The sequence below is a fragment of the Phoenix dactylifera genome, chromosome 15, assembly GCF_009389715.1.
Source record: "Phoenix dactylifera cultivar Barhee BC4 chromosome 15, palm_55x_up_171113_PBpolish2nd_filt_p, whole genome shotgun sequence".
Lineage (NCBI taxonomy): Eukaryota > Viridiplantae > Streptophyta > Magnoliopsida > Arecales > Arecaceae > Phoenix > Phoenix dactylifera.
The window spans coordinates 8,012,091-8,036,201 of NC_052406.1; the positions used below are offsets into that span (position 1 = coordinate 8,012,091).

The 24,111-nt window shown below is 37.6% G+C and overlaps 1 protein-coding gene across 5 annotated transcripts; it reads right to left on the reverse strand.

Moving 5' to 3' along the window:
* Positions 1–8,989: 8,989 nt before the first annotated feature.
* Positions 8,990–23,677, reverse strand: LOC103716382 (polypyrimidine tract-binding protein homolog 1-like). Of its 5 annotated transcripts, none has more exons than XM_026808202.2 (12): positions 23,216–23,676; positions 23,017–23,073; positions 18,061–18,270; positions 17,080–17,142; positions 16,926–16,999; positions 16,732–16,827; positions 14,401–14,458; positions 14,209–14,313; positions 14,039–14,120; positions 10,576–10,641; positions 10,235–10,277; positions 9,581–9,991 (listed from the first exon to the last, which is right to left on the reverse strand). In XM_026808202.2, exons 1-11 carry the CDS (start codon positions 23,399–23,401, stop codon positions 10,270–10,272), a joined length of 1,005 nt encoding a protein of 334 aa, XP_026664003.1. In that variant the 5' UTR covers positions 23,402–23,676; the 3' UTR covers positions 9,581–9,991; positions 10,235–10,269. The 5 variants fall into 5 exon arrangements, with proteins under 5 accessions (XP_026664001.2, XP_026664003.1, XP_026664002.2 ...); XM_026808201.2 differs by having other exon boundaries at positions 10,529–10,641; XM_026808200.2 differs by having other exon boundaries at positions 8,990–10,277; positions 10,529–10,641; positions 23,216–23,675.
* Positions 23,678–24,111: the final 434 nt, after the last annotated feature.

Genomic DNA, 24,111 nt, shown 5'->3' on the forward strand with positions numbered 1-24,111 from the left:
TGCTGGTCTCCAAACGCCACTTTGCTCGTCCCTTTTTGTAGTTTCTCGCAGTATTGGATTCCATCCACAGATTCTTACAAACCAAATTCAACGAAGAAAAGAACCAGAGAGGTCAGAAACCAGTAACCAACACGCTGAGAATTCCTACTTTATTCTGTCCTTCTCCATAGTAGCTTTCAGAGGGTTGTTGCTAGCTTTCACAAAACCCAGGGCCAAATTTTTTTCAACTTGGTTCAAATGACAAGCTAATTGCTGTATAGTTAGTTCCACCATAATTCAGACTTTGATAAAAAAAAAAAAAATTTCTTCACTATCTGGACCAATTAAAAGGATAAGAGTTCCTTTTATAAATAAAGAAAAGAAGATATGTTTCTTTATCATGTATCAGTCATTCAAAAGGTTCAGGTTTTAAATTTTTTTTAAATCAGGCATGCTAGGCTATCAATGTGTCCCACTGGACATTAAAAAGAAAGATGAAAGTTACTATATATACAGAGAGACTGTGGCCATTTGCAGTCCATCCTTTTGTGTCTTAGGAATTTAATAGACCATCTCTATAACCACCAAACAAGCAGCTTGTCTTTGATGCCTGTCTCAGCTCTCACACTTACCTCTTCTTTTTTTGGCCACTTTCCCTTGCCCAATCTCTTACCTTGTCTACTTCACAGTATAGGGAAAAGATTACTTGGCCTAGTTTTTTTTTTTTTTTTTTTTCTACCTATGATCTCATCTAAAGCATATTATGTTTTTGGTTCTTTATCCTTTAAAATTCTTTCTTGCTGCTGTGGGCATTATATTCTTTGCTTCTGAATAAATAGATCAGTTGATTACCATCTTCCATATGCACAAAGGCAAAGAACATATGCGCAAAGGCAAATAAGAGACAGCTATTTCTGTACCGGGATAAAGATCTAACAATAATATAGTTCAAAGAGCAACAAGTCCTTTATATCTTATAATCTGAAGTCTCAGCAGAAGGGGAGTAGTCCAGAAGATGGGAACTTGATTAGTGTTCTTGCCTTACATAGAAGATGCCATATGCTTCTGATATTATTCCAAAATCTCCTGGTCAATCTATATGTAACTTTGCAATCATTAGATATATGCTTAAAGACAGTACTAAACAATGAATAACGGTGGACGCAAGCTATCATCTTGTCTGTGTAATTGTACTATGGGACTGTATATATTGATTTTTTTTGGATGATTTAGTTTCATGACTTCTATTGTAAGCATAATGCAATTAGCAGAAACTTTATGGTTCTGTAAGAAGTAGAGTCTGTAGTATGTATCTTTTTTTCCTGTAGAAGTATACGTGTATCTTGTTGAAAAGAAAAAAGAAAAAGAAAAAGAACAGTACCTTTATAAAAAGAAAAAAGAAAAAGTTTGGCAACAAAGTCATTCATATTTATGTTAATTAGGAACATTCTGTGACTAATGAGAATATGCTAATAGAATGTTTAAATAGCTTAAACATTCTATTTATGTTTATATCGTCATCACCTACTCATCGTATCTTTATGAAGTTCATGATTAAAGCACAAGACTAATGAGAATATGCTAGAGTAGACTAGCCAGAAGGATTTAAGCTAAGAAAGTAGATGCTGTCTTTGGGTTAATGAAAAAAAGCCTACTAATTTCTCATGGAAGAGTTAAGATCATGGCTTTGAAATGGTGGGATTTTGCTCAACCAAATCTTGACAAGAAGAACCAATACATGGCCTTTAGAGAGTGAGAGAGGGCCATTCTTTGCAAAAAAGCATGGTTTAGCCTAATATGATGCACTTTTTGAGAAGATTGTGGGCTTCAACTTCCTTACTGCCACCCTATAAATTCAAGTTAGTTGCAGCTAACAGTTCAATTTGGTAGCTGGCAATCATTTCAGCTCTGCATTTTATATCGTAAGCTTTACAAGCTTCCAGTAGAAGCGCCTTTTAACTCAAACTAGTGGAAGATCAAAGAGAATAAAGTCTGCCCCCACACCCCACTTCAACTGCAATGTCTGAGTTTGAATGTTGCCAAGGGAAGAATCATAGAAAAGGGATATGGGAATGGCCCAATTGGATCCTGAGCAAAAAAGAATACCATATCATTTTGGCAGTATGGAAGCAAACATATGATGATTGGCGTAAAACATGCTATCTAAGCAATAGCATAAAACCTAAATTCTTTTCTCTAATAATATCACTAGCTTCTAATTTTAAATCATGAGCCTCCTTCCCCTTCTTCTCTGAGTCTGTTAGGAATCCTTCACCTATCTCTTGAACCTAGAATGGAAGCATGTGCATGCATGCTAACCAGCAAACCTTAAGTTATCTTTAATCCAAGGTCGGGGCTACATAATATCCCTGGGAGGAAGCTGGAAATTCCCCTGTGAGGATCCGTGCAGGTGTTTGTTTAATCCCACATTGATCATCCGGAGAGATTTTAGGTACGAATATAGGACTAAGGAACCGAAATAATACATTTCAACTAGCTTTTTCGGATGATATCTTAGGTTATTATAAATGCTATCAGAGCGGACCTGATCTATGACCTATGTAGACTAGGGGGCACTGAGCACGGGACTATTAGGCCTGATCACGGGCCGATCGTGGTGCTTGTGACTAGATTTGAATGAATTTGTACCCTCAGCTCAGCGAGAATGCTAGAGCTTAAGCGAGAGGAGTATGTGAGGACCCATGCAAGTGTGTGTTTAGTCTCCCATCGGCTATGCACCAAGTATATCTTGGGTATTTATACAGAGCCAAAGAACCCAAGTAGTCCCTTCTGGATAGTCTTTTTAGGTGAGGTTCTAGGTTATTACAAATCAAGGCGGACTCGGCCCATGACTTACGACCTATGTGGACCAGGAGACATCACAGCACCAACCCTTTGGAGTTAACTACGGGTCAATTATGGTGCTTGTGATTAGATTTGAATGGATTTAGACTCTTAGCTTAGCGATAACGCTAGGATTTAAACTGAGAAAGTGTGTAAGGATATGTGCAAGTATGTGTTTAATTGCACATTAGCTATGCACCGAGCAGATCTTGGGTACTTATACAGGGCTAAGAAATTCAAATAATACATTCTGGCTAGCTTTTTTGGGTGAGGTCCTAGGTTATTATTTATACAAAGTAAATTATGGCTATCTAATTCTCCCAACCACACCGCTTCCCTGTTAAAATTTAAATAAAATACTATCCTAGTTTCATAAATAAATATCACAAACTAAATCTCCCGGTCTCCAAGGCACCAGTCTCAGGCCCTTATTATTTTTAGAATTCTAAACAAACTAATCTCATAGCCATATGGGACATGAAATATGGTGCCCATCTTTTTCACCACCAAAATAATTCCGCTAAGGAATCTCATAGTATCCAATTTCACAACCATATTCCTACTTTTTAAACAAGATTATGAACAAAAAATTTCTAAAACTAAAAAATTAAGATCTAATCATTTAAATCATCTCTCTTCCATCATAAATGTTAGTTCTCCTCTGCATAAAACTTTTTTCTCTATGTTTACATATTCTCCCCTCCATGCCTTATTGGCTAAAGATTCCAATGCTCAAAGCTTGGAGTCCTTTATTGAAGTTACAATTTATTGATAGTAGTTTTGTGGAGTGCAAGTACTTTTTATTCTATACTCATTGGTTGATTGTATCTCTTTTTTTTGCATAATTATAATAATAATAATATTTTTAAAATAAGATTTAGATATTACTTTATTATTATTCATTATAATGTATTGGTGAATTAGGTTTTATGCATTTTATTTCACACTCATTTTATACGGAAATTGGATATATAGATGCCATGTTCGTTATGTCGAATTCTTACGGATTATTGTTTCGTATATATATATATATATACACTTTTATACTTTTATATGTCTTACTTATATTTCATATAATTATATTAATAAACATATTTTATTTTTTAAAAATTGATATAAAACAATATACTTATTTTAATTTTTTATATTTTATTAATTTGAGAATACCATAGAATCATAATACTCTCCACTTCTTAGATAGAAATTATGGTTCAACCCTTGCTTTAATCCAGATATTTTTCTTTGTTAAACAAAGATTTCCATCATTGACCCCATTATTCACCTTAAGTGCCTCTCTTCTTGAGATTGTAAGTAACACATATCCTAATTCTCCCAAAGTTTTACTTTAATCACTAATAGGGCCAAAAGAGGATAACGAGGTATCTCAAGGATAGATTTAGGATTTGTTTGGCATCTTTTTCTTGTTTTTATTTAAAAAATAAATATAGAAATTGATATAAGAAACATTTTTGAGGCAATTATTTTTATTTTTATTTTTAACTTATTTTTATTATTAAAAAATAAAAATAAAAAATATTTTTAATATTTTTAAAAATAAGAAACTCTTATTGTACTATAGCTTGTGCCTCCATTACCATCACTACCATCACCTTCATAATACTGCCACCAGCATCTCCGCCATCGTTGCCGCCACCATCTTTTTCATCATTGCTACCTCTACTTCTAGCACCGTTGTCACCTCTAACACACCATAACCCTCTCCCCCCTCTCCAATCAAAACTACCACTTCTGCTAATACCACCGCTACCATAGCAGCCGCCGCGACCATCTCTACCATATTACTATCGTCCCTCGATACCAACCATGCTACCAACACTATCACATGCATCTACCAATACCACCATCGCCATCACCATCCTTGTCGCATATATCACCACATCGTCATTGCTTTCCGTCTCCAGTACTAGTACCATTGCACCACCGCCATCACTGCTTTCACCATCATTATTTTTATATTTTAAAAATAGTTAACAATGCTAAACATATTTATGTTTCTAAAATTAAAAATATTTTATTTTTTAAAAATAAAAAACAGAGGTTCTTAGCATTTTCTTTTCTAATGGTTCCGGGGAAGATGGATTGCTTCTTTCCCATGCAAGGATGAATAGTGATTTCATGAAATATGAGATTCCAACCACCTTTTCAACATCTTTAATGACATGGTGGATATTCTAAACTGGTCAATATTCACTAGATTTGAGATGCATGATGGTCTACTTCGATGGGGGCATATGTAATTTTGCCTGCACATACGTGCACATGCTTTCATATCCCCAATTGAGCCAACATCGTTGCTTGATGCATGGACAATCTTACACGAGGGCGGTGAGCGTGTGTGAGCACCACATCATATCCCATCACAAAGTGCAAGCCATGAGAAGGTGTTCGTGGATCATGACTCCGTCCACATGCATGAAACTTTGGATGAATTTGATATGCGTTGTTTCTGTCCCATTTCACCCTCACTCGATGTGAAAAAGGAAGCAGTCCAAGTTCAGAGTTCAAATGGCGATTATTCTGTTTAAAATGATCTTTGAAAGCAAACAAGTCAAGAAGGTTATTACTGCTGAAAACTGATGAGAGCATACCATTAATTATTGGATGACACTCAACAAGTCATGCAATCGCATTTTAATAAAAGCCAGGGATGGCAAAGCATCCCCATGAACTGATGATTAAAATGCCATCATGGATCGCCATATCTCGAAGGGGCATCATGTTGGAAACTTAAACTAATTTTTCTACTATCTAACAAGACTCGTACAGCTATTAAAACTAGTTAAGTAATCATTCTGTTTCAACTTTCAACACCAAAATTAAGTATTCGATCTTTATTATAAGCAAAAAGTTTCCCTCAGGTATCCGCACCAGGGATAAAGCGCAATGAAGGTTTTCTTCCAGGATATCGGCTAAGATCTCAGTTTGTATCGATGTCAGGCATCCCTTCAATGCAATACATATAAAATTTCAGCTTTAATATCTTGGTTGACATAAATCAATAAAATTGGAGATATTTGCCGATACTATATGTTAATATCGATGGATTTTTTTTCTCACTTAAATTGATTTTTTAAATAATATATACTGAAATTAAAACTTAAATATAGATTTTAATCTTGGATTTACCATATTAGCGACAAGACATTTCAATAACTCAGTCCAAAAACTCAGCCCAAATCTTGGAAAACCCTGGTTCCATCCAAATTTTTCCGTTTTTCATATGGGTCGGAATAAACCCAGATCCCTGTTCATGTCGGTCTTAGTTACTCACCGAGATACCTGATATAATTATTGAAAAGCCTTGAGCACAATGCAGCAAAGCAAAAGGTGATGGAATCTCAGATTTTAGATGCCCATATACCCTTCTTCTAAATAAAAACGTCAAGGCACCATGACCATGGCTAGAAGAAGAAAAGGTATCCAAGACATTTTCTCAAAAGGAAATGGCACTGTATATAGTTATAGGCTGTCTATTAAGAGAAAAAAGAAAAAGAAAAAGAAAATACCATGACAAGTAAAGCCATAAATGTGTGAAATTGAACGGGTTCAATAGCTGTTAGACTTCCCTGTAGCCAATTGCATCCAGCTATCCGCACCAGCTCTAGTCCTCTTTGATATTGGTTAATTGAAAAAGGTGGCATACTTGTGTGATAGAGATGTGGTGAGGTAGGGATAGCCCACAGATCCAATCGATTCCCACTTTAATCAGAGTTGTAGTTCTCTCACTTTCTATTCTTCCATCAACTCAGCCAGTGGCCTTCTTAATCATCACATCTTGGTGATTCTTTTCATCAACATTCAGAAAAGGATAGTAAGGGCCAGGCAGTTGCTGCCTTAATTTGACAGCTGGAGAGCTTATGACATCTAAAACGTACCATCTAGTGCCTAGTTGCTTTCTTAACGAGTTTGGATACGTATCTATAGGGTTAACCATGGAAAAAAGTGTTTACTAGAAGGCACTCGATACCAAGGATATGGTCCAACAGAAACATGGACCAATGCTCTCTTATCTACAGCCACAGGGAAGAGATCCCATGGTCTGGAGGCTAACGTGAGGATTCATACAGATGCATGTTTAGTCTCACATCGGTTGTGCACTGGATATATTCTGAATATTTATGTAGAAGCAAAAAACTCAAATGATACCTTTCGGCTAGTTTTTTTTTGGACGAGATCCTAAATTGCTATAATGATATTAGGATAGATCTAATCCATAACCCATATAAACTAGACGACACTGCAGCACGGGTCCATTAGTATTGACCATAATGTTTATGATTGAATTAGAATAGATCTGAATTTTTAACCTGACGAGAACGGCATGACTTAAAATAAAAATCTATGAAATATTTGAAAAAGAAATGATATATGTGAACAAACCCTGCTCTTCTGCGAGGAAATGATGGATACTTTCCCTGCAGGGTGAAAGCATCCATGCACATGGGCTGGCTCCTTGTATCACCCTCCTTCTTTGGAGGGAGACAACTTTTGGTGGGTGTCTAATGACAACTCGAGCCAGTGCCATTAAATGGTGATGTGGTGGTCTCACCACCCGCCATCTCATCGCTACCTTGCTGAGAAAACTTGGCGGATCGTAACCATTCTAACGCTGTCGTTGTCGAATTGGCATCGAGATCGTAGCGTAACCAGATACGGATGTGCATGGCAAGTCAAAAAGGGGGAGGTAGACGGCACAACTAGGTCGAGCACTGCATCCAACCAGGCATTGTCAAGACCGGCGACGAGCCGTGCCGTGCCGCGCCGAACCATCCACTTGGCTCCAGGGTTACTTCCACAGCACGCATGGGTTGATGGGCCCAAGAGGAAGAGAACTGGATGGTTGTTAGGGTGCAAAGTTTTCATTAATGATGGAAACCGTCGGTGATAAGTGACAGCACTGCATGGCTTCATCTTCACAAAGACAGCCATGGCAATCCCGTGTTTGCATGGGAGAAGGTCGGACAGGCTCCCTTTCGCTTCCACTCCTTGGGCTACGAAAGAGCGTGTTCGTGATATTTTTCTTCAGTTCAGAGCGCACACTGGTAGCTTGCTCGTTTGCATCCAATTGCTTTATATAACAAGTTATCATAGATTTCACTTGGATTTGCGGAGACATGGAAAACATTCCGGGATGAGACGACTAGTTTCTATCACAGCAGCAGGCAACTGTTACCAGTTTTCGGATGATTAATTCCTTCCTAAACTTACGTTTTGCATGCCCGGTGGAAACTTATATTGCCTGTATATTTAGCAGTAACCAGTGATGAAGTGCTTGTTATATATACTAGAAAAGCAAAATCGGGTAGATAGACAGACGACCAACTTTGTTATTTAGGTGTTCTCAACAGAAAAAAAAAAAAAGAAGCTATTTTATGTGCAGCGAAAACATAGAATGGATTTCCATAAAAAAAAGGGGAAGAATCTACAACAGATCATTGAGATGAAAGCAGTTGGTCAAGATGACTAAAGAACTATTATTTCTAGGTCAGTAATCTTTGAGAACAAAAGATGCCTCTCCAATCGATAAGTCTGCCGTCCAGCAGCCACAATATTCTCCACACTTAGAAGTACGTAGCTCCATTTTTTCACACCGGCAAACGATTCTCCAAATTATTCTTGATAAGAAAACTTACCAAGAATTATTCAAACTGATTATTAATTTTGTGCTTGGTTTTTAAAATAGCAATGAAATTTTGGCAATGATATTTGCCCATTTTTTATTATTCTTACTACATATTTATTTTCTCATAAGAAATATTTAAATAGCCTAATATCCTCTATTTTTCTCAAAATTTGCGACTGCAACTCTCCTCTTTTATCCAAGCTAAAAACCTACTATGTACTAAATATAGAATCTTCTGGAAAGCTCTAAATTGAACAGAATGGAGAAAAAGAATACATATATAACCAATCCTAACTAATTCGGGATTAAGATTTAATGGAGTTGAGTCATATCTTTTTCCCTGTGACTTTTAGTTACCCATGTTCTTTTTAACTTCCCGCAAAAATTCCGCATTTTTTCAAAACTCCGAACCTCATGCATCAGGTCAAATCATTCCCAATAGTCACACGAGGCTCAGCAACTAGGAAACCCCGGCTGTTAGCATGGATACGACAGGGAGCAAGAGCTCCTCAGGAGCCTCAATGACTAAAATTCCCGGCCAAAATCTGCACCCAGAGTTGACACTCAGCTTTAAGTTGTTCAAAACTTTTTTTAAACACCTGACATGCCGTTTGACTCAACTAGGAGAAGAGAGAAGCACCTCATCTCTGGGACAGCACCTGCGCTTTAAGGCTGTCTTTCTTCGTGGAGAGTCGCTTCCTGCACTCTCAGCGGCACCTTGCAGCTTACCATGGGGCCCTCGAGGTCTATGCACACCGACTGCAACGGAAGCTGACGAAACCCATACGCTTTGGCTGCAGTGATTGGCCGGTAGCAACATCACGGTGGCATTTGTCCAAACCTGTGGCCTCGTCATCCCGATGTTTCAAAAAAAGAAACTTAAGGTTATCGAACTCAAAAGTGGCTATGTGAGATTCTAGTTTACCGATCTTGAAGATGTTTCAACAGTCATGGATGGAATGATTTACGAGCCTTTGATTATACAATATGGTGTTTAGACTGCAGAACGTAATGTAGAGACGGCCCCAAACGCAGCAGTGCAAGCCCGCTTGAATGGCATTGGTTCCAAGTCACGAATTCCTTCGAATATGACCATTACAAAGTCGAGCTCCAAATCTTGCAAGGCCATCGTAACACTTGCTAATGTAATATGTAACTTGCTATCATATGCCGACAACAAAGAACCAACATTTTCCAAGGGACAAATTTAAGTGAGACAGCATTTAACTGGGGCAACTTGTTTCAAGGCTACATAGAGAAAGCTGTGATGAGAACCAGCAACATACAGTAAAAACAGTCATTTCAAAGTACCACCAGATCACTGATGGAGAATAGAACTCGTGGAATACTTGTGACAGATGCAATGGATTCAAAAAGATGTCAGGGAACATACAGCTTATGAAGGGTAATAAGAAGGCAGGCCGGCTGATGCAGCATGTGGCTGTGCATTTGGCGGCATACCATATGGAGGCATCGACATCGACTGTGAAGCTTGAAGTGATTCAGCTGGAGCATGAGAGATAGCTGCCAAAGAAGGGTACTGAGAAACAGGGGGTGGTGCAAATGTTTGAGCCGGGTATGTGCTTGGGGAGGCATAGGCCCCTCCCTGCATGCTAGGATCCCAAGTTGGCATTTGCCCATTGGGAACTGGTGCTTGTGCACCAACTGCATACTCATTACCAACATACATAGATGCAGCCTGGGGATTAGCCTGCCAACCAGCAGCAGCAGTTGGCAAACCAGGAGCTTGGGGCATCGCAAGTATACCTGTGTCCGGGATCGTGTAGTCTCTGCTTCTATCATTATGTGCCTGAAAACAAAATTGTGTACATAAAATCAAGTACAAGAAGAGCAATACATATATATATATATATATATATATATATATGAAACATCGTGTCAAGAAACATACGCAATTGGACAGTCAACAAATGGACATCAAGAACCCAACAATTCTCTTTTTCCTGATGGACAAGAGGTTTCTTCTTCTAAAATCACTTTTTATAAACTTCTTTTAACAGTTATTATTGCTTTATATAACCCAAAAAATCATATTTATACCTTTACGTTGAGATCAGTATGACGAGAGTATGACAGATGAAGCTTACAATAACCACCTTCATAGATGCAGTGTCCCTCCAAAGCCCCTTTGGCAACTGCTGCGGTTGTTACATCTGAAAGTAAAATCAATTCCACTCACAACCATAACATTTACTTGGAGCAATACACAAACGTAATTTTGTCACCATTACAAAAAACCAAATAGACAAAAATTTCATTATACAAAAAAATTCAAACGTCTGGAGAAATATGATGCAATCAATTCATGTCTGATCACAGGGAGAGGAAATCTTATGGACAAAAAACTTTTGAGCTGTCAAGATTGTCGCGGCACTTTCAGTGCAACATTAGAATCCCAGCATAAAAGAGTATATGGATATGTGGATACATATGACAAACATGAATTCATTAACAGAAAGAAAACACTTACAAAAATCACATAATAGATATACTCAATTTATTTAGTAGTAGTTAGAAGTTAACAGTTCTAAACTAAAAGAACCAATTCATTGATCATTGTACAAATTACCTCTTCAATCCCCCAATCAATATTTTTCCTGGGGAAGCATCAGTTCATCCTTTAATTGATTAAATCAACTAATGACTCACAGAAAAAACAAAAGGAAAAAAGAATAAATGACCACCTTAACCATGAATATGGGCATCTAAGCAGCTAAACAGGTATAAGGCCCATTAATCTTTATGCAAACACCATTTCAACAGTGCTATGCATAGACATGGATACAGAACTCAGATTCTGGCATGTGAGAATAAGACTAATCAAGAAAAAAAATTAAGGATGCAGAATAATTTCTAAAATAAATGCATCCTTTTAGAGAAAGACAAACAAACATGAGAATATCAAGGTGACTAAAACCAGGTGTGGTTTAAAAGGAGATTTTAGTAAAAGCAAAGTTGCAACAGGATAAAATGGTAGAATCAATTAATATGTAATCTGAGGGGACTTCGCATGATCTTGTTTGTGTAGAAGTGACAGGAATGAGGTACAGTAAAAGATGAGACCGGGTAGCGAGAATTTAAAAATGCTTGTGCAGATGGAGGAGGGAGACTTTCACTGAATGGCAGATACATTCTTATTGTGTTTGGCAAGGCATCTTTTGAATGTGAACAAACATGGTAGGTTTCCACTATAATGGGTAAATCCAGACCTGGCTCTGATAATACAATTTCACTATGGTTTCATATCTAAAATTTTTGATGCAGTTATGTACAGTTATACATAACTGTGCTTTAACATTTGATGAAGATCGCAAAAGATTTTGAGCTCCTATAAGGCAGTTGAAATATTTCCAACCTTTTGAATGGACATAATATCCTTATACCGTGTCAGATTCATCGCCAAACATCAGTTGAGAGCACCTTTGGAGCCTAAATGAAGTTATGGAGTCTTCACTATGTGTTTTAGTTTATTTTATGTTCAACCCCTTTTTTAGTTTTAGTTTGAAATGAGTCAAGTGAATATCTCAGTCACATGCTTAATTCAAGAAGGGAAAAGGGAAATCGGGGCATTAGAAAAGGAACCCCTTCATATGTGTTGGCTGGATCCTCTATATCTGTTTCATATTATGTAGGTACTTTCTCTCAATGAAGTTATGCTTCTCTTTTCCCTGGGAGTGAGTTGTGGATGCCGATGTGAAGCCCTGGGAGTTAGTCCACAGCCAACAACGTGATCGGTAGACCATGGCTTACTTTATCTTTCTCTTCATTGCACTCTTGTTATTTGTTTTCTGTTTTCCTTCCCTTCTTGTTTTCCAATCCAAACCACAATCATAAGCTTTCCATCTCACAACCCTAACAATCCCCATACGTGTTTAACATAGCAGCAGCCTCATCCATCCAAACAAGGCCTTATTGGAGGACCTAGCTCGCTGAAAGCAGTCCCTACAGGGACTGGCCAGGTCAGCTGTTCAAAAGAACCTGCTTGTTCACTTTCTGAAGCCTTAAAAGTTCATTTATACCTCCGTTAAACCTCCAGAAGTGCTGCAACCAACAGTGATGCTAATTTATCACCTGGTGATCCTTTTGATTTCCTTGAGTTACAAGATTTTCAGATCTGCTCTCTTCTGGTTGCTCTGAAACTAATTCGAGCTTCCTATTCATATTATCCCCTAAATTAGTTCCTGGAAGTTGTTGTAAGCAATATCCTTCAACACAAGGGAAACATGGAACTAGATTGCAACCATACATACTCCAGTAGCAAGAAACAGGAACAAGTTGGATCATACAGCAGGGTTGAGGTCAATTCACACTGAAAGAACACAAAACCATCATCATAAACTCTTCTGACTAATTTTTGGAAATTTTCAATCTATTCTTCACAGAATTTGTGTTTAGTTATCTGCAAGATATCATCTGATGTTTATTTCAGCAACCTGTATACATGGCATGAATTCCATGCATTCTCTTTGCATCCAAATTAACTTCTAGTTTATTTACTAAGGCTACTAGTCTCTGAATTTAATTTCCGGATCATTATATTTGTTATCATATTGGAATCAGTTCCACATCATTATAAACTAGGATTTCATTGAAAGTGTGTGACATTGCATATTAGGTTCCCAAGGGTTGTCCTGCATCAACGTCCCTTTTTAATTTTTTGAGTAAAGTAAAATCCCTTTCCGTTCTTCACATTGTTATCCTTAACAAATATATGTTGTGTGTGTCACGGATATCAGGAAACCCAGCATGGCAGCATGCTTTAACAAGCAGATGCATATCAACCCCTCATTTCTTGGACAGGCTTAAAGGCAGGGAAATTTGTCTGAGAATATGTAACATCCAAGGGCAAACAAACCAACATCACCTGGATGTCTCTTTTTCCCAAAAAAGAGAACAACTACACTTTAAGGGAGAACAACTTGTAACAAAGGCTCAAAAAGAAGTCATTCAGACTCTAAACTATGGTTTGTTGTATTAGATCATTCCGCCAAGTACGATGACATATAATACCACACCTGTAATGTGCTAAAGACTAAATACACCATGCATACCAAGAGTTGGTACCAAAGTATGCACCAAGCTGAGACTTGGGGCAGGGTGTGCCCATTAGATACCATACAGGTCTGGTACCAAGACTGCAAATATTGCTCTAAACAAAGACAGCTTCCGAGACCAAACAAAAGACAAAGGAAGGTCATGTAGAATGTTACAAATATTACCATGTTGAATTTAATTAACAAGAGGCTTGAAGAAACGACCAACAAAAACATGAATTTTGTATATGCATGAATATCAGTACTTCAGAATCATTTGTTATGATGCATGCATGCTTCTTGCGATCATGAGCAAGTGCATATATTAGAACCACAACGTGTTATTAGCTCATATCTTACTGTAGTCTGTGCTTGATTTCAGTTATATTATCATGTAAAAAAAACAATATTCATAATAAACACGCTAACATCCTACAGAGGCATAATATTTGCAATTACCGTATGGAATTCATACCAGATACCAAGATATAAAGTACTATGCACATAACATCCCTACCAGGATATTGAATTAAAGCCTGCATTCCACCGTTCTTCTCAAAAATTGCAATTTTCTGCACAGTACCGAATGTCGAGAACACCTAAAAATGAAGTGCCAAATTTATTTTTCAACTGCATATCAATGCAGAACTCAAAATTCATATTATAGAAAAATATTAAACATCATACCTTATGAAGAACATCAACTGTCACAGCATATTGCATATTCTCAATCGAAGCTAAAAGTACATTACTCTCAGGCTCCTTTTTCTTTCCATCTGGACCCAACGTAGGCTGTAAATAACTTCACATTAGTACATCAAATAAAAAGAACAAAAAGAAAATGTAAAGACTCATGAAAATTCTATGTATAGAAGTCACCTGTAGAGTTCCCTCAATTGCTGAGGGGTTTACAGGAAGATAAGGATTTGTGTAATCCCTGCACAATCAGCCAAAAAGTTAGGACCATCTAAACCAATTCACAATTTGAATGATGGCGCTAATTTTAAACAAAAGCAATCCCCATGCAAATGCAGAAAATAAAACATTTGAGAAAGTAAAACGCCAGTATAGAGAGAAAACAGGGATATGTAGTGATAAAGTGCATTATAACCCAATATAATCACCACATGCAACCCAAAATAGTAATGAACTTATATCTTAAGATAGTTTTTATATAGGTGGTTCATTTAATCTATTTCCATTTGCTCCCCTAGAGGGCCAATGCAACAGTTCATGTTGATGTCAGATTATTCAAATACTATCACATCCATTGTCTCTAAAATATTCCATGCTTTTCTTCCTGGTCCATCAACACAAAACCCAAACCTTAATGCATTACCAGAGTCTCCTCTGGTATCTGAAAGCACATAACATCCCAACCAGGATCATCATTTGAAACTCCAGAGGCACTATTTATGTGAAAGAAAGAAAATTATAACTGGTCATAGATGCATTCAACTTGCCAAACGTGCAACTTCCATCACTATGAGTTCCCAGCTTTTAAGTGAAATCTATTTTGCTTCTACCCATTTGTTCCTTCAGTTTTGATTTACTTCACCACCACCATCCAGAAACATATCTAAAGACATAAAGGGGGCAAGAGGGCTTTAGCATTTAGAGATCCCCTGGAAAGCCTATATTAATGAACATATTTTGATGTATCCAAACTGGTTAACTGAATCATTTATGCCTCTCCAAGCAGTTTCTTAGCTCCTGCACTTGGCTAGTGATCACAGTCATGCATAATAATGCACAGTCAAACCTAAGGTCCCTAACAAAAAAAATGCAGTGTTAACCAACACAACCAGATCCAAAAGCTGTGGACAAAAATGAAAGCCAGAACATGCACCAAGGTGTAGCATTCCTCAAAAATGTCTGTCGGCTCTCGCATTCTTAAATTAAAACTTATATTCTTTGATAACTCAATAGACAAGTCATTTGCTACGAGAAACTATAAAGATCTAGAAGAGCCAATGTCATAGAGTTAAATTAATAAGTAGTTGGCATGCATCTCATGCAGATCAATTGATGCAATTGAATAGATATCCTTAAGATCCTTGGCACAGTAACCTTGAGCTTAGGTATTACCAAATTAGCGCAGTTCACGTGCACACTAAAAAAACGAGTAGATTACCACATCATATGGTATGTCGCACCACCCAGTACAGACTGTACCGTACCATACCAAGAGAAAATCGATACGAAACTTAACTGTAAATCGGTACAAGCCCCGTTCCGACGTATACCATCCCATATCGAGGTATACCAACCTTCAACGAGATGTGTACCGGCCCGTACCAAGGCGTGCTGACCTATATCGGGGCATACCAAGATAAAAATTGAAAAAATGGCAAGAGAGCTATTTCAGTACAGTGGTGTACCATACCTTACCATACCGATAAGGTACCAATACGGTACTCGATACCAAAATCGCGGATCTTGCTATATTACTTGATAGATAATTAACAATTACAGAGGTTGCACCATACTACACAATCCGGGATTCAGGATGGAAGCAGGAGCAGTGTCAATATTCTAGACTGGGCCACTTTGAGCAATAATGGTGATGTCAAAGCAACAAGTTTGTAGCAGCACTTGTATGCACAGAAATGTCTGAACACAAATTAAGCTTTGTCATAACAAAAACACAGACATGTATAACATTAGAGAGAGTGTGGAGATTCATCAGTCAACATGAAATAGAATTTTTTTCTGTATAATTACTTGTAATTGCATAAAGCATATTATATGTTTAAATATGGAAACAGAAGTTACACCATACTGCACAAGCAGGATGGAGGCAGGTGGGCTGTTGACATTCTAAAGGTTACACCTAATTGTGCAATAAGGACAATGTGAAAATGACAAGGTTGTAGCAATATTTGTATGCACAGAACTGTCTGGACATAAATTAAGCTATTTATCAAAACAGATCTAAAATGTTGCATTTACAGTTTCCAGCCAAATATGCTAAGTGTTAATGCCTAAGACATGTTATGCCACAGTTCCTTGCAGGGGTACATCATCTTCATGCTTGTGACATGGAGAGTTCGCAAAAACCAAAAGTAAATGTTGTATTACTCAATAATTCATATGAAGCACGATGAATTTTTTAGGAAATGTTATAACACAATATATCAATTAATAAAAAAGCAAGAAGACAATAAAACATAACCAGCATTGATAGACTAGTCGAACTGATTTTTATACCTGCTGCGATGTGATTGGAACTTGATATTCAAATCCGTGTGTGCAGAAAACGAGATACGCAAGTGGCATGAGGCAACATGCTCCGGAAGCAAGTATCTGGAAGTCTCAAATTCAATCAGCATGTTTTTAAAGAAAAGGAGATCAAATTTTGCATCCCAGATATGTATTAGAAAATAAGGAAAATAAAGTAAAACCTTGGAATACTTCGTCCATCCAAGGCATTTCTTGCATTTGAAGCAGTTTCTGCATCAGTGTACTGAATCAGTGCCTACAAAAAATTCAAATACCGAGGTAAGTGACTGCCCTTAAGTCATACAAAATAATCTCCCAAGATAGAGATGTTTGTACCTGAAAACCAGCAGCCTTTTCAAAGGTAGCAATTTTGTGCACAAATCCGAAGGCAGAGAACACCTGAGATAAAGGGGCAATATGATTACTGCACAAAATATTTTAACAAGAATAATAAACAATACAGATGTTAAGTGTAGAGCCTCCCACAGAAAACTATTAATTGATCTCATTTGAAGAGCAGAGGGGCACCTGTAGGCAAGAGCATGGCATTCATCAAAACTCCATGGACATCATGCATAGTACGGTATATTTAAAAGGGTGGATATGATGCACAAGATAATTATTTTCGTCAGTTCCTCCATACAAACAATTAAAATGAGGAAAAAAAAAGGATGCTTCCAATAAGTGTGCCTTTAAAGAGGGAATATAGCCAAATCATGTTGCCAAGCAAAAAGTTGTAATATCTACATAAAGTTTGACAGTTGTGAAGAACAGATTTACAAAAAAGAACATTTGACAAGTTATTGTCACAAATAAAAGAACTAGCAAGCCCACCAAATCATGTAGAAAAACCATCAAAATTACAACATTCAAGAGCACTATTAGATTACTAGTTATTGGAAAGTTGACTAAAAAAAGCGTAGCCCATTCAGATCAACTTTGTCATGAAACTCCAATGAAGTGTGATGATCAAGTACAGTTAGAAAGCACCATTCACTATTTAGGTTCAAAAATCTCTAAATATGGTCAAAAGAAAGAGAGAGCAAGAAACATGGTGTCTCTCCCAATGCTGTAGGTTGATAACAAGGATATCTCCATATTAACATGGACCTGCTGCTGATCCATGCAGAGAATGTTGCTAGAAGCCAAAAAGATAAAGCAAGATCAGCTTGCTTTCAAAAAATACATTTGACAGATTCTCACACATTTCTAACCGTCAATACGGTCCAATCAACCATAAGTGCACTACTTGAAGATGATAACCATAGTAGCTAAACGGGTCCTGTATACAGAAGAATCTTGACATATAGGACTTACCAAATGAATGACATCTATGCTAACATCGCCAGCTTCAACGCCTTCAATAGTGACAAGCAAGACATTCCCAGACACATCTCCAGAGCTCTTATTATTTGTAATTTCTTGCCTATTCGAATACTGGATATAAACAGTTTTGCCACGAACTTGTGCAGGATCAGATGAAGAAGCATAATATGAAACCATTGATATTGCTTGATTAAGATCCGCCTGAGAGAGGGGGGGAAATGTTACTATATATAGTGCAAAGTGCAAACCATTAGCTTTTGACTTAGAGAAATACAAAATAGAGCTGAATACTAGAAAATGGTGAACTATACATTTTCTGAATGCAAAACACTTCACAAATAACAAAACAAAGAACTAAACTCCATACAACCTAGCTAATATAGGATAAAAGCCAACAATGGCAGGAAAACCATGAACAAGAACAAGAAGGGAAAGCTATACTTTATGATCTTGTAGCAACCAATACAGAAAGGAATTAGAATCAAATGCTAACAATCTGACAGCAAAAACCCAAAAAATATATTTCCTTGCTTTGTCAACCTTGTGTTTAGTGCAAAGTCAAATAAGAATTTAGGAAGTGCTTGCATAAATATAAATCATATAAATTTAAACATGCATTAAAAAATAAAAATATAACTACGTATATCCAGAGAAAAGTATTCTGAGGTGGGTCCCCAATTTGTTTGTGCATTTGATAAATGATGTGAACTTCATCTTTTAACCCTTCATATTGCCTTGTCTGCCTCCTATTATTTTTGAAATTATAGCAGTACAAGTAAATTTAACTATTCGTCTGTACCAACTTATTTCCTCCAAAGTGATTTGAAAATACAGTATTATTCATGCAGACGTTCTGTTCAATGCAAAGATTCAGATTTCATTTAAGAAAGATTATTCAAATGGAGCCAGCTATATTACACTAGATCCTAGCAGGGAAGAACTAAAAAACATATAAGTTTTTACACTATAATGATTCAAATTTCTAGTTCATGATCATGCCTATAAGAATACATTCTTGTGAATGAATTTTCGCATAAACATATTTCTCCCTTGTGTACCCCTCCCCCTCAAAAAAAACTCCCCCAAATTTTTCCTTGAAGCTAAATCTAGGAGAAAAAATTGAAAATCTTCTAGCAAGCTTACTTATTTTGTTCAACCTTATAAAAGAATATATTTTGACCAAATATATATTTCAGACAGACAATGTGGCCTGACAATATCCAACAAGGAACCATTTAATTTTCTACATGCCCTGGCATTTGACTAGCACAACATGGTACCATACAATATCATTATCATGCCAATCCAGCAAGTGATCAGAACTAGCACAGGCACTAAACATGGTACTGTGATCCTTGCTCATGGTTGAGACCTGATGTAGACCACTGACTCTTTTAGTAATGGTTCAATTTTTTAATTTGTTGAAGTCCACTCAAGAACAATCAAAACTTCAATAAATATTTAGTTATCAACATTCAACCCTCATCGAATGTGAATTTTCAGATCTCCCAAAAAGCACAAAATACAAGATTATTTATAGAAAAAGCAAAAAGCCACTGTTTACCATGGATTATGGGGCTTTTGGAAACACAAAATCTTGAGGTCTAGCCCTAAAGACATTTATAAGCTATAGAGTCTGATTTATAGCTCAAATTTTACTAAAGAAAGACTCTAAAATCAACTTTATGTAGGAAACCAGTATCAATGGCAAAATCATTATTTTTAGTAACGTCAACAGCTCTTCCATAAGACGACCATATCTCAGTCATATCTGATTAACTAGTACACTTGTTAAAATTTAAAGACTCAAAACCCTTGAATTCAACAGCATACTTAAGAAATTGAATATATAAATGAAATAATAGCATACATCATGAATAAAAGCTTAAACCTAATAATGTATATATGATCTATTTATGATTATCAGACAAAACAATAAGCACAATATCATACATCTCAGCCACATTTGTCTTTGCAACAATTATGCCTATCATAGATAAGACAATTATCGAGCTTCTCCATTTGCCGCATATAATAGATCTCATCTTCATACACCAAGAGATGGTAAGGAAGACACAAATTAACAGCGACAGTATGTGGTAATCTTGAAATCTTGAAAAACCTTGAGGTTCTCTTCCAAGCATGCCTAATCCAGCTTGCATCATTTTCAAATCTAACAATACTCTTAAAATCTCGATTTTTGACAACGGAGTAGTACTCATGCACCCAATGACCAATGAAAATATTCAACCCCAATATCTACAACTTGTAAGGAAAAAATGCAATAATTTTGATGAGGTCTGCATAGATCTAAAAAGAAAAGGAGATTCTGAAATTATGATAGCAAAACTCAACTAAGACTTACTACGAGCCCTGAACTAGAACTTAACCTAGTTAGATTCTTATGCTCTGAACTTATCTTGAAGAAAAAAAATTACAAATACAGGATCATTAATGTCATGAGGCACATAATTTGATTATCAGTCTGCTTGGATGCTCACAGGATACTCAACAGAGGAGTTGATTAAGGAGGAAAAAATGGAACAGGCATGAGAAGAAACTAAGAGAAGTGTGAAGTCCAACCTATCTCACAATTCCATGATCCAATCTTTTTGATGGACTTGTGATTCTGAAATCTTCGGGCCACAAGTACAATTGTTGCTCCTGATTTATGCAGTACTTCCTTCTCGTCTCCCCATCGTAGACAGAAAGCCAGTTAAGCCCTAAAGTAAAGAATGATGAAGAATTACTAGTTGAATGACGAGTTCTTTTGGATGTCAAAATATTTTTTATGATTGTTCTCTAATTAATCCTACAATCTCTAATTATACCACCATTAATGCAATGAGTCCTATAACTCTGCATTCTGATGATCCTCACAAACCATTCATCAATTGTTACGTGTTGTTCGATTCATTCCTCCTATTATCTAGGCTACATTTTGGGGGGGGGGGGGGGGGGGGGGGGGGGGGGGGGGGGGGGCGAAGCATGTTGATCCTTTAGGCACGTAAACTTTTAATTTCCAACTCTGTCATTACTTTTTGTAACCAAATTTTATAAAAAAAATAATATTAGTGACAGATGCTAGTAACTAGTCGGAACAAGCTGTCCACTTGTCCATCTTTTTCACATGTTTCTCATTCTCCCCCCAACCCAATCCACCCAAAAAAAAAAAAACCCATCCCAAACATAAATACCTTCCCTGCTTTCTTCTCTCTTGCCCCGCATTTAGTAAACAAAAGTTTGGGACATACCCCTCTAACTACTTTATCTAACTTGCTTGGTAACTGGAATCTTGATTTCATTGTCATGTCTCCCTCTCTCTACCTCTCCTACCCAACCCACAACGTTACATTCTCTCACCTTGTAACCACTGACCTCACATTTAGTCAACTTATCTCTCCTCCCTCCTAGTTTTTTTCCCTACAAGAACAGCCTCTACCACATGATTGTCTTATTTTCATTCTTGTGGCATGACATTGTTAACAGATCGTTGCTTCATTTATGTGTATATATCTTCTTGACCTATCCCAATTCTTATACATATGTATATCTTTATATAATTTTTCAGATCTATTTTTTTGTCCTCTTTTTATAAATTTGACATTCATTGCACACGTACCTGTACTATTAATTAAACAAATCCATGCATATTACTAAGCAACCTGATATTTTTGGCTGCCGGGTTAGCAGCTTCTCCTTTTTCTCCACAGAAGCAAAAAGGAGAACTTCTCCAGTTTCAAGGTCCAACATCTACACTTCTTCCCAGGATATGTCTCTTTTTTTTCGATTGGGTGTTCTAATATTTAGTTTGATAATGATTTCTTCTTCACCTCAAAGGGCTCCACTGCTGCACTCTCCAAGCCCACCTTCCGAAATGGGGGCCTCTCGGTCAAAAGCCCCAATCAGGCCCTGGCTGCCACTCCTATGCTTCACGCCCTTGATGTTTTGCTGCCTTGACCGATTTGCAGGTAACGTTCATGGGTTGGATCTCCTTGTTGCGGTGGAATCCTAGTCTATTTGCTAGAATTACTGAGTTGATTGTAACTCGCTTGAGAACTAAATGTGGGAGAAAAGCTGCAACATTTGTTTGGCAAGCTCATGACTTCATGATGGGGCAAACCAGTGATCCCCTATTTGAACCACATTAGGAAATAAAACTTTCTTTCCTTGTAACTTCTATCTTGCCCTCAGAACCTTGCTCTAACCTTTTTTTCACTTGTTGTTCCTCTCTTTTCTTCAAAATATAGTCTCAGAAATACTGAAAATTTAGACGCATTAATACGAAAGACTAGGGTGCAAACAAGCTAAGCTGAACCAAGTAGCTCAAGTTTGGCTCGTTATATAAAAGGGTAATCGAGCTCAAGCTGAGCTTGATAGGCTGTGTTCAAGCTCAGTTCATTTGTCGTTTGAACCAAGATTAAACAAGCTTTTTATCGAACCAAACTAAGTCCCAATCACTTTTTCAAGCCTAAGGTGTTCAACCTCAGCAAGGGTATGAACAGATGTTCAAAAAATGTTTGAGCTCCATTCATTTCATATCTGGCCTGAGCTCCAATGAGCTTATTACCAAGTCAAGCCCAGCTGTTTATAAACAGATTGGTTTGTCTGCAGCCCTGCCAAAAAGTAAACTTTCATATATTGGCAGCTTGGCAAGCAACAAAGGTTTTACCTCTCCCTCTGCCAATAAGTACAAGACGACCACCTAATCTTCCACTACGGCAAATAGACACTTCATCATAAAGCAGCACATCTATCTCCATCAATCATCACACCGTTACAGCAATAACAATAAAAACATAGAATTATATCTAAAGATCAGTGATTTGATTCCTAAAATATCCACCCCGGGGACGAACGCTGAATCCTGATTTTTATATTTCTCTGATCTCTTCCATTGGTCTTATCGATTCATGTCATGAGAACGTACAGACACATTGGTCTTACCGATTCTATGTCATCAAAAGGTACAGAGACAAGAAGTACCGCCACCATGCCACATCCCTGACACCCGATACAATCGGAGACATCAGATAACAAGTAAAACCTAATAGGAATTTATGAGACGGATCTAATTGAATCTTCGCACGGATAGCTCAAAAAAAAAAACAAAAGGTGTTTCTTTTTTTTGCGAGAAAATACTCACAAACTCAACAAAGGCCTGGTTGCGATTGGCGCCGACGTTGCATTTGGTGTTGACGATCTTGCCGAAGGGCTTGCAGAGCTCGACAAGCTCCTCCTCCGTGCACTCCCACGGCAGGTTGCGGAGGTGGAGCACCTTCGACGGAGTCTGCGTGTACCGGAACTGCGGCTGCCCCGAGCTCGAAGACATCTCCGACCTAGCTTCCGATATCTAGATCACCTTCCGCGGCGCCGAAGGACGAAGGAGGAGAAGAATTCTTGCACTCGTTCGATGGATTTCTAGGATTAGGTTTTCAGATGGAGAAGAATTTTGGGGCTTTGTAGCTTGATGATATGGGATTTGGGATTTTTTTTTCCTTTTTTCGGTCCGAGCTTTTCTTTCCTTTGTTTGGGGCTTGGCCGCCTCGGAGAGGATTGCTGCTATCCGACGAGGAGAAATCCGCCGACTCCAGATAGGAGGAAAGAAACTGATGGAAACTTTACCGTAAAAAAGAAGGGACCGGGAACGGTGCGAGTCCGACACGATTTACGGTTTCATGTACAACATGTAGATGCGACCTTGACCGTTGATTTCGCCCAAGGGATTACTATTAACTGATGAGGGTCCACCACATCCGGATGGATGGATGATAAAAATTAACCCAGAGTGAAGCCTAGCCCGAACCAACCCCTATCTCTCGGGCCAATAGTTTTTAAGGTATAGTCAGAGTTTTTTGACACGGATTTTTAGGACCCGGGCCCGGGGGTATTTAACGCCACGGTCCTTGAGGGCGAGGACGAGATCAAAGCAGCATGAAAGGATGACGAATTCTAGAGGCAGACTACATCCTTCTTAAGGGTGATTTGTGATTGAGTGGATCCGGGGCCGGAATCATGATATCGGCTTCAGACCATTGCTAT

Excerpts from the sequence above, each read along its gene's own strand:
- LOC103716382 (XM_026808200.2), bottom strand. The coding sequence starts at position 23,401 with ATGTCTTCGAGCTCGGGGCAGCCGCAGTTCCGGTACACGCAGACTCCG. Across the intron at positions 23,074-23,215 it reads ACCAGGCCTTTGTTGAGTTT|GGATGTGGCATGGTGGCGGT; the intron begins GTGAGTATTTTC and ends ATCGGGTGTCAG. Across the intron at positions 14,314-14,400 it reads CAATTGAGGGAACTCTACAG|CCTACGTTGGGTCCAGATGG; the intron begins GTGACTTCTATA and ends AGTTATTTACAG.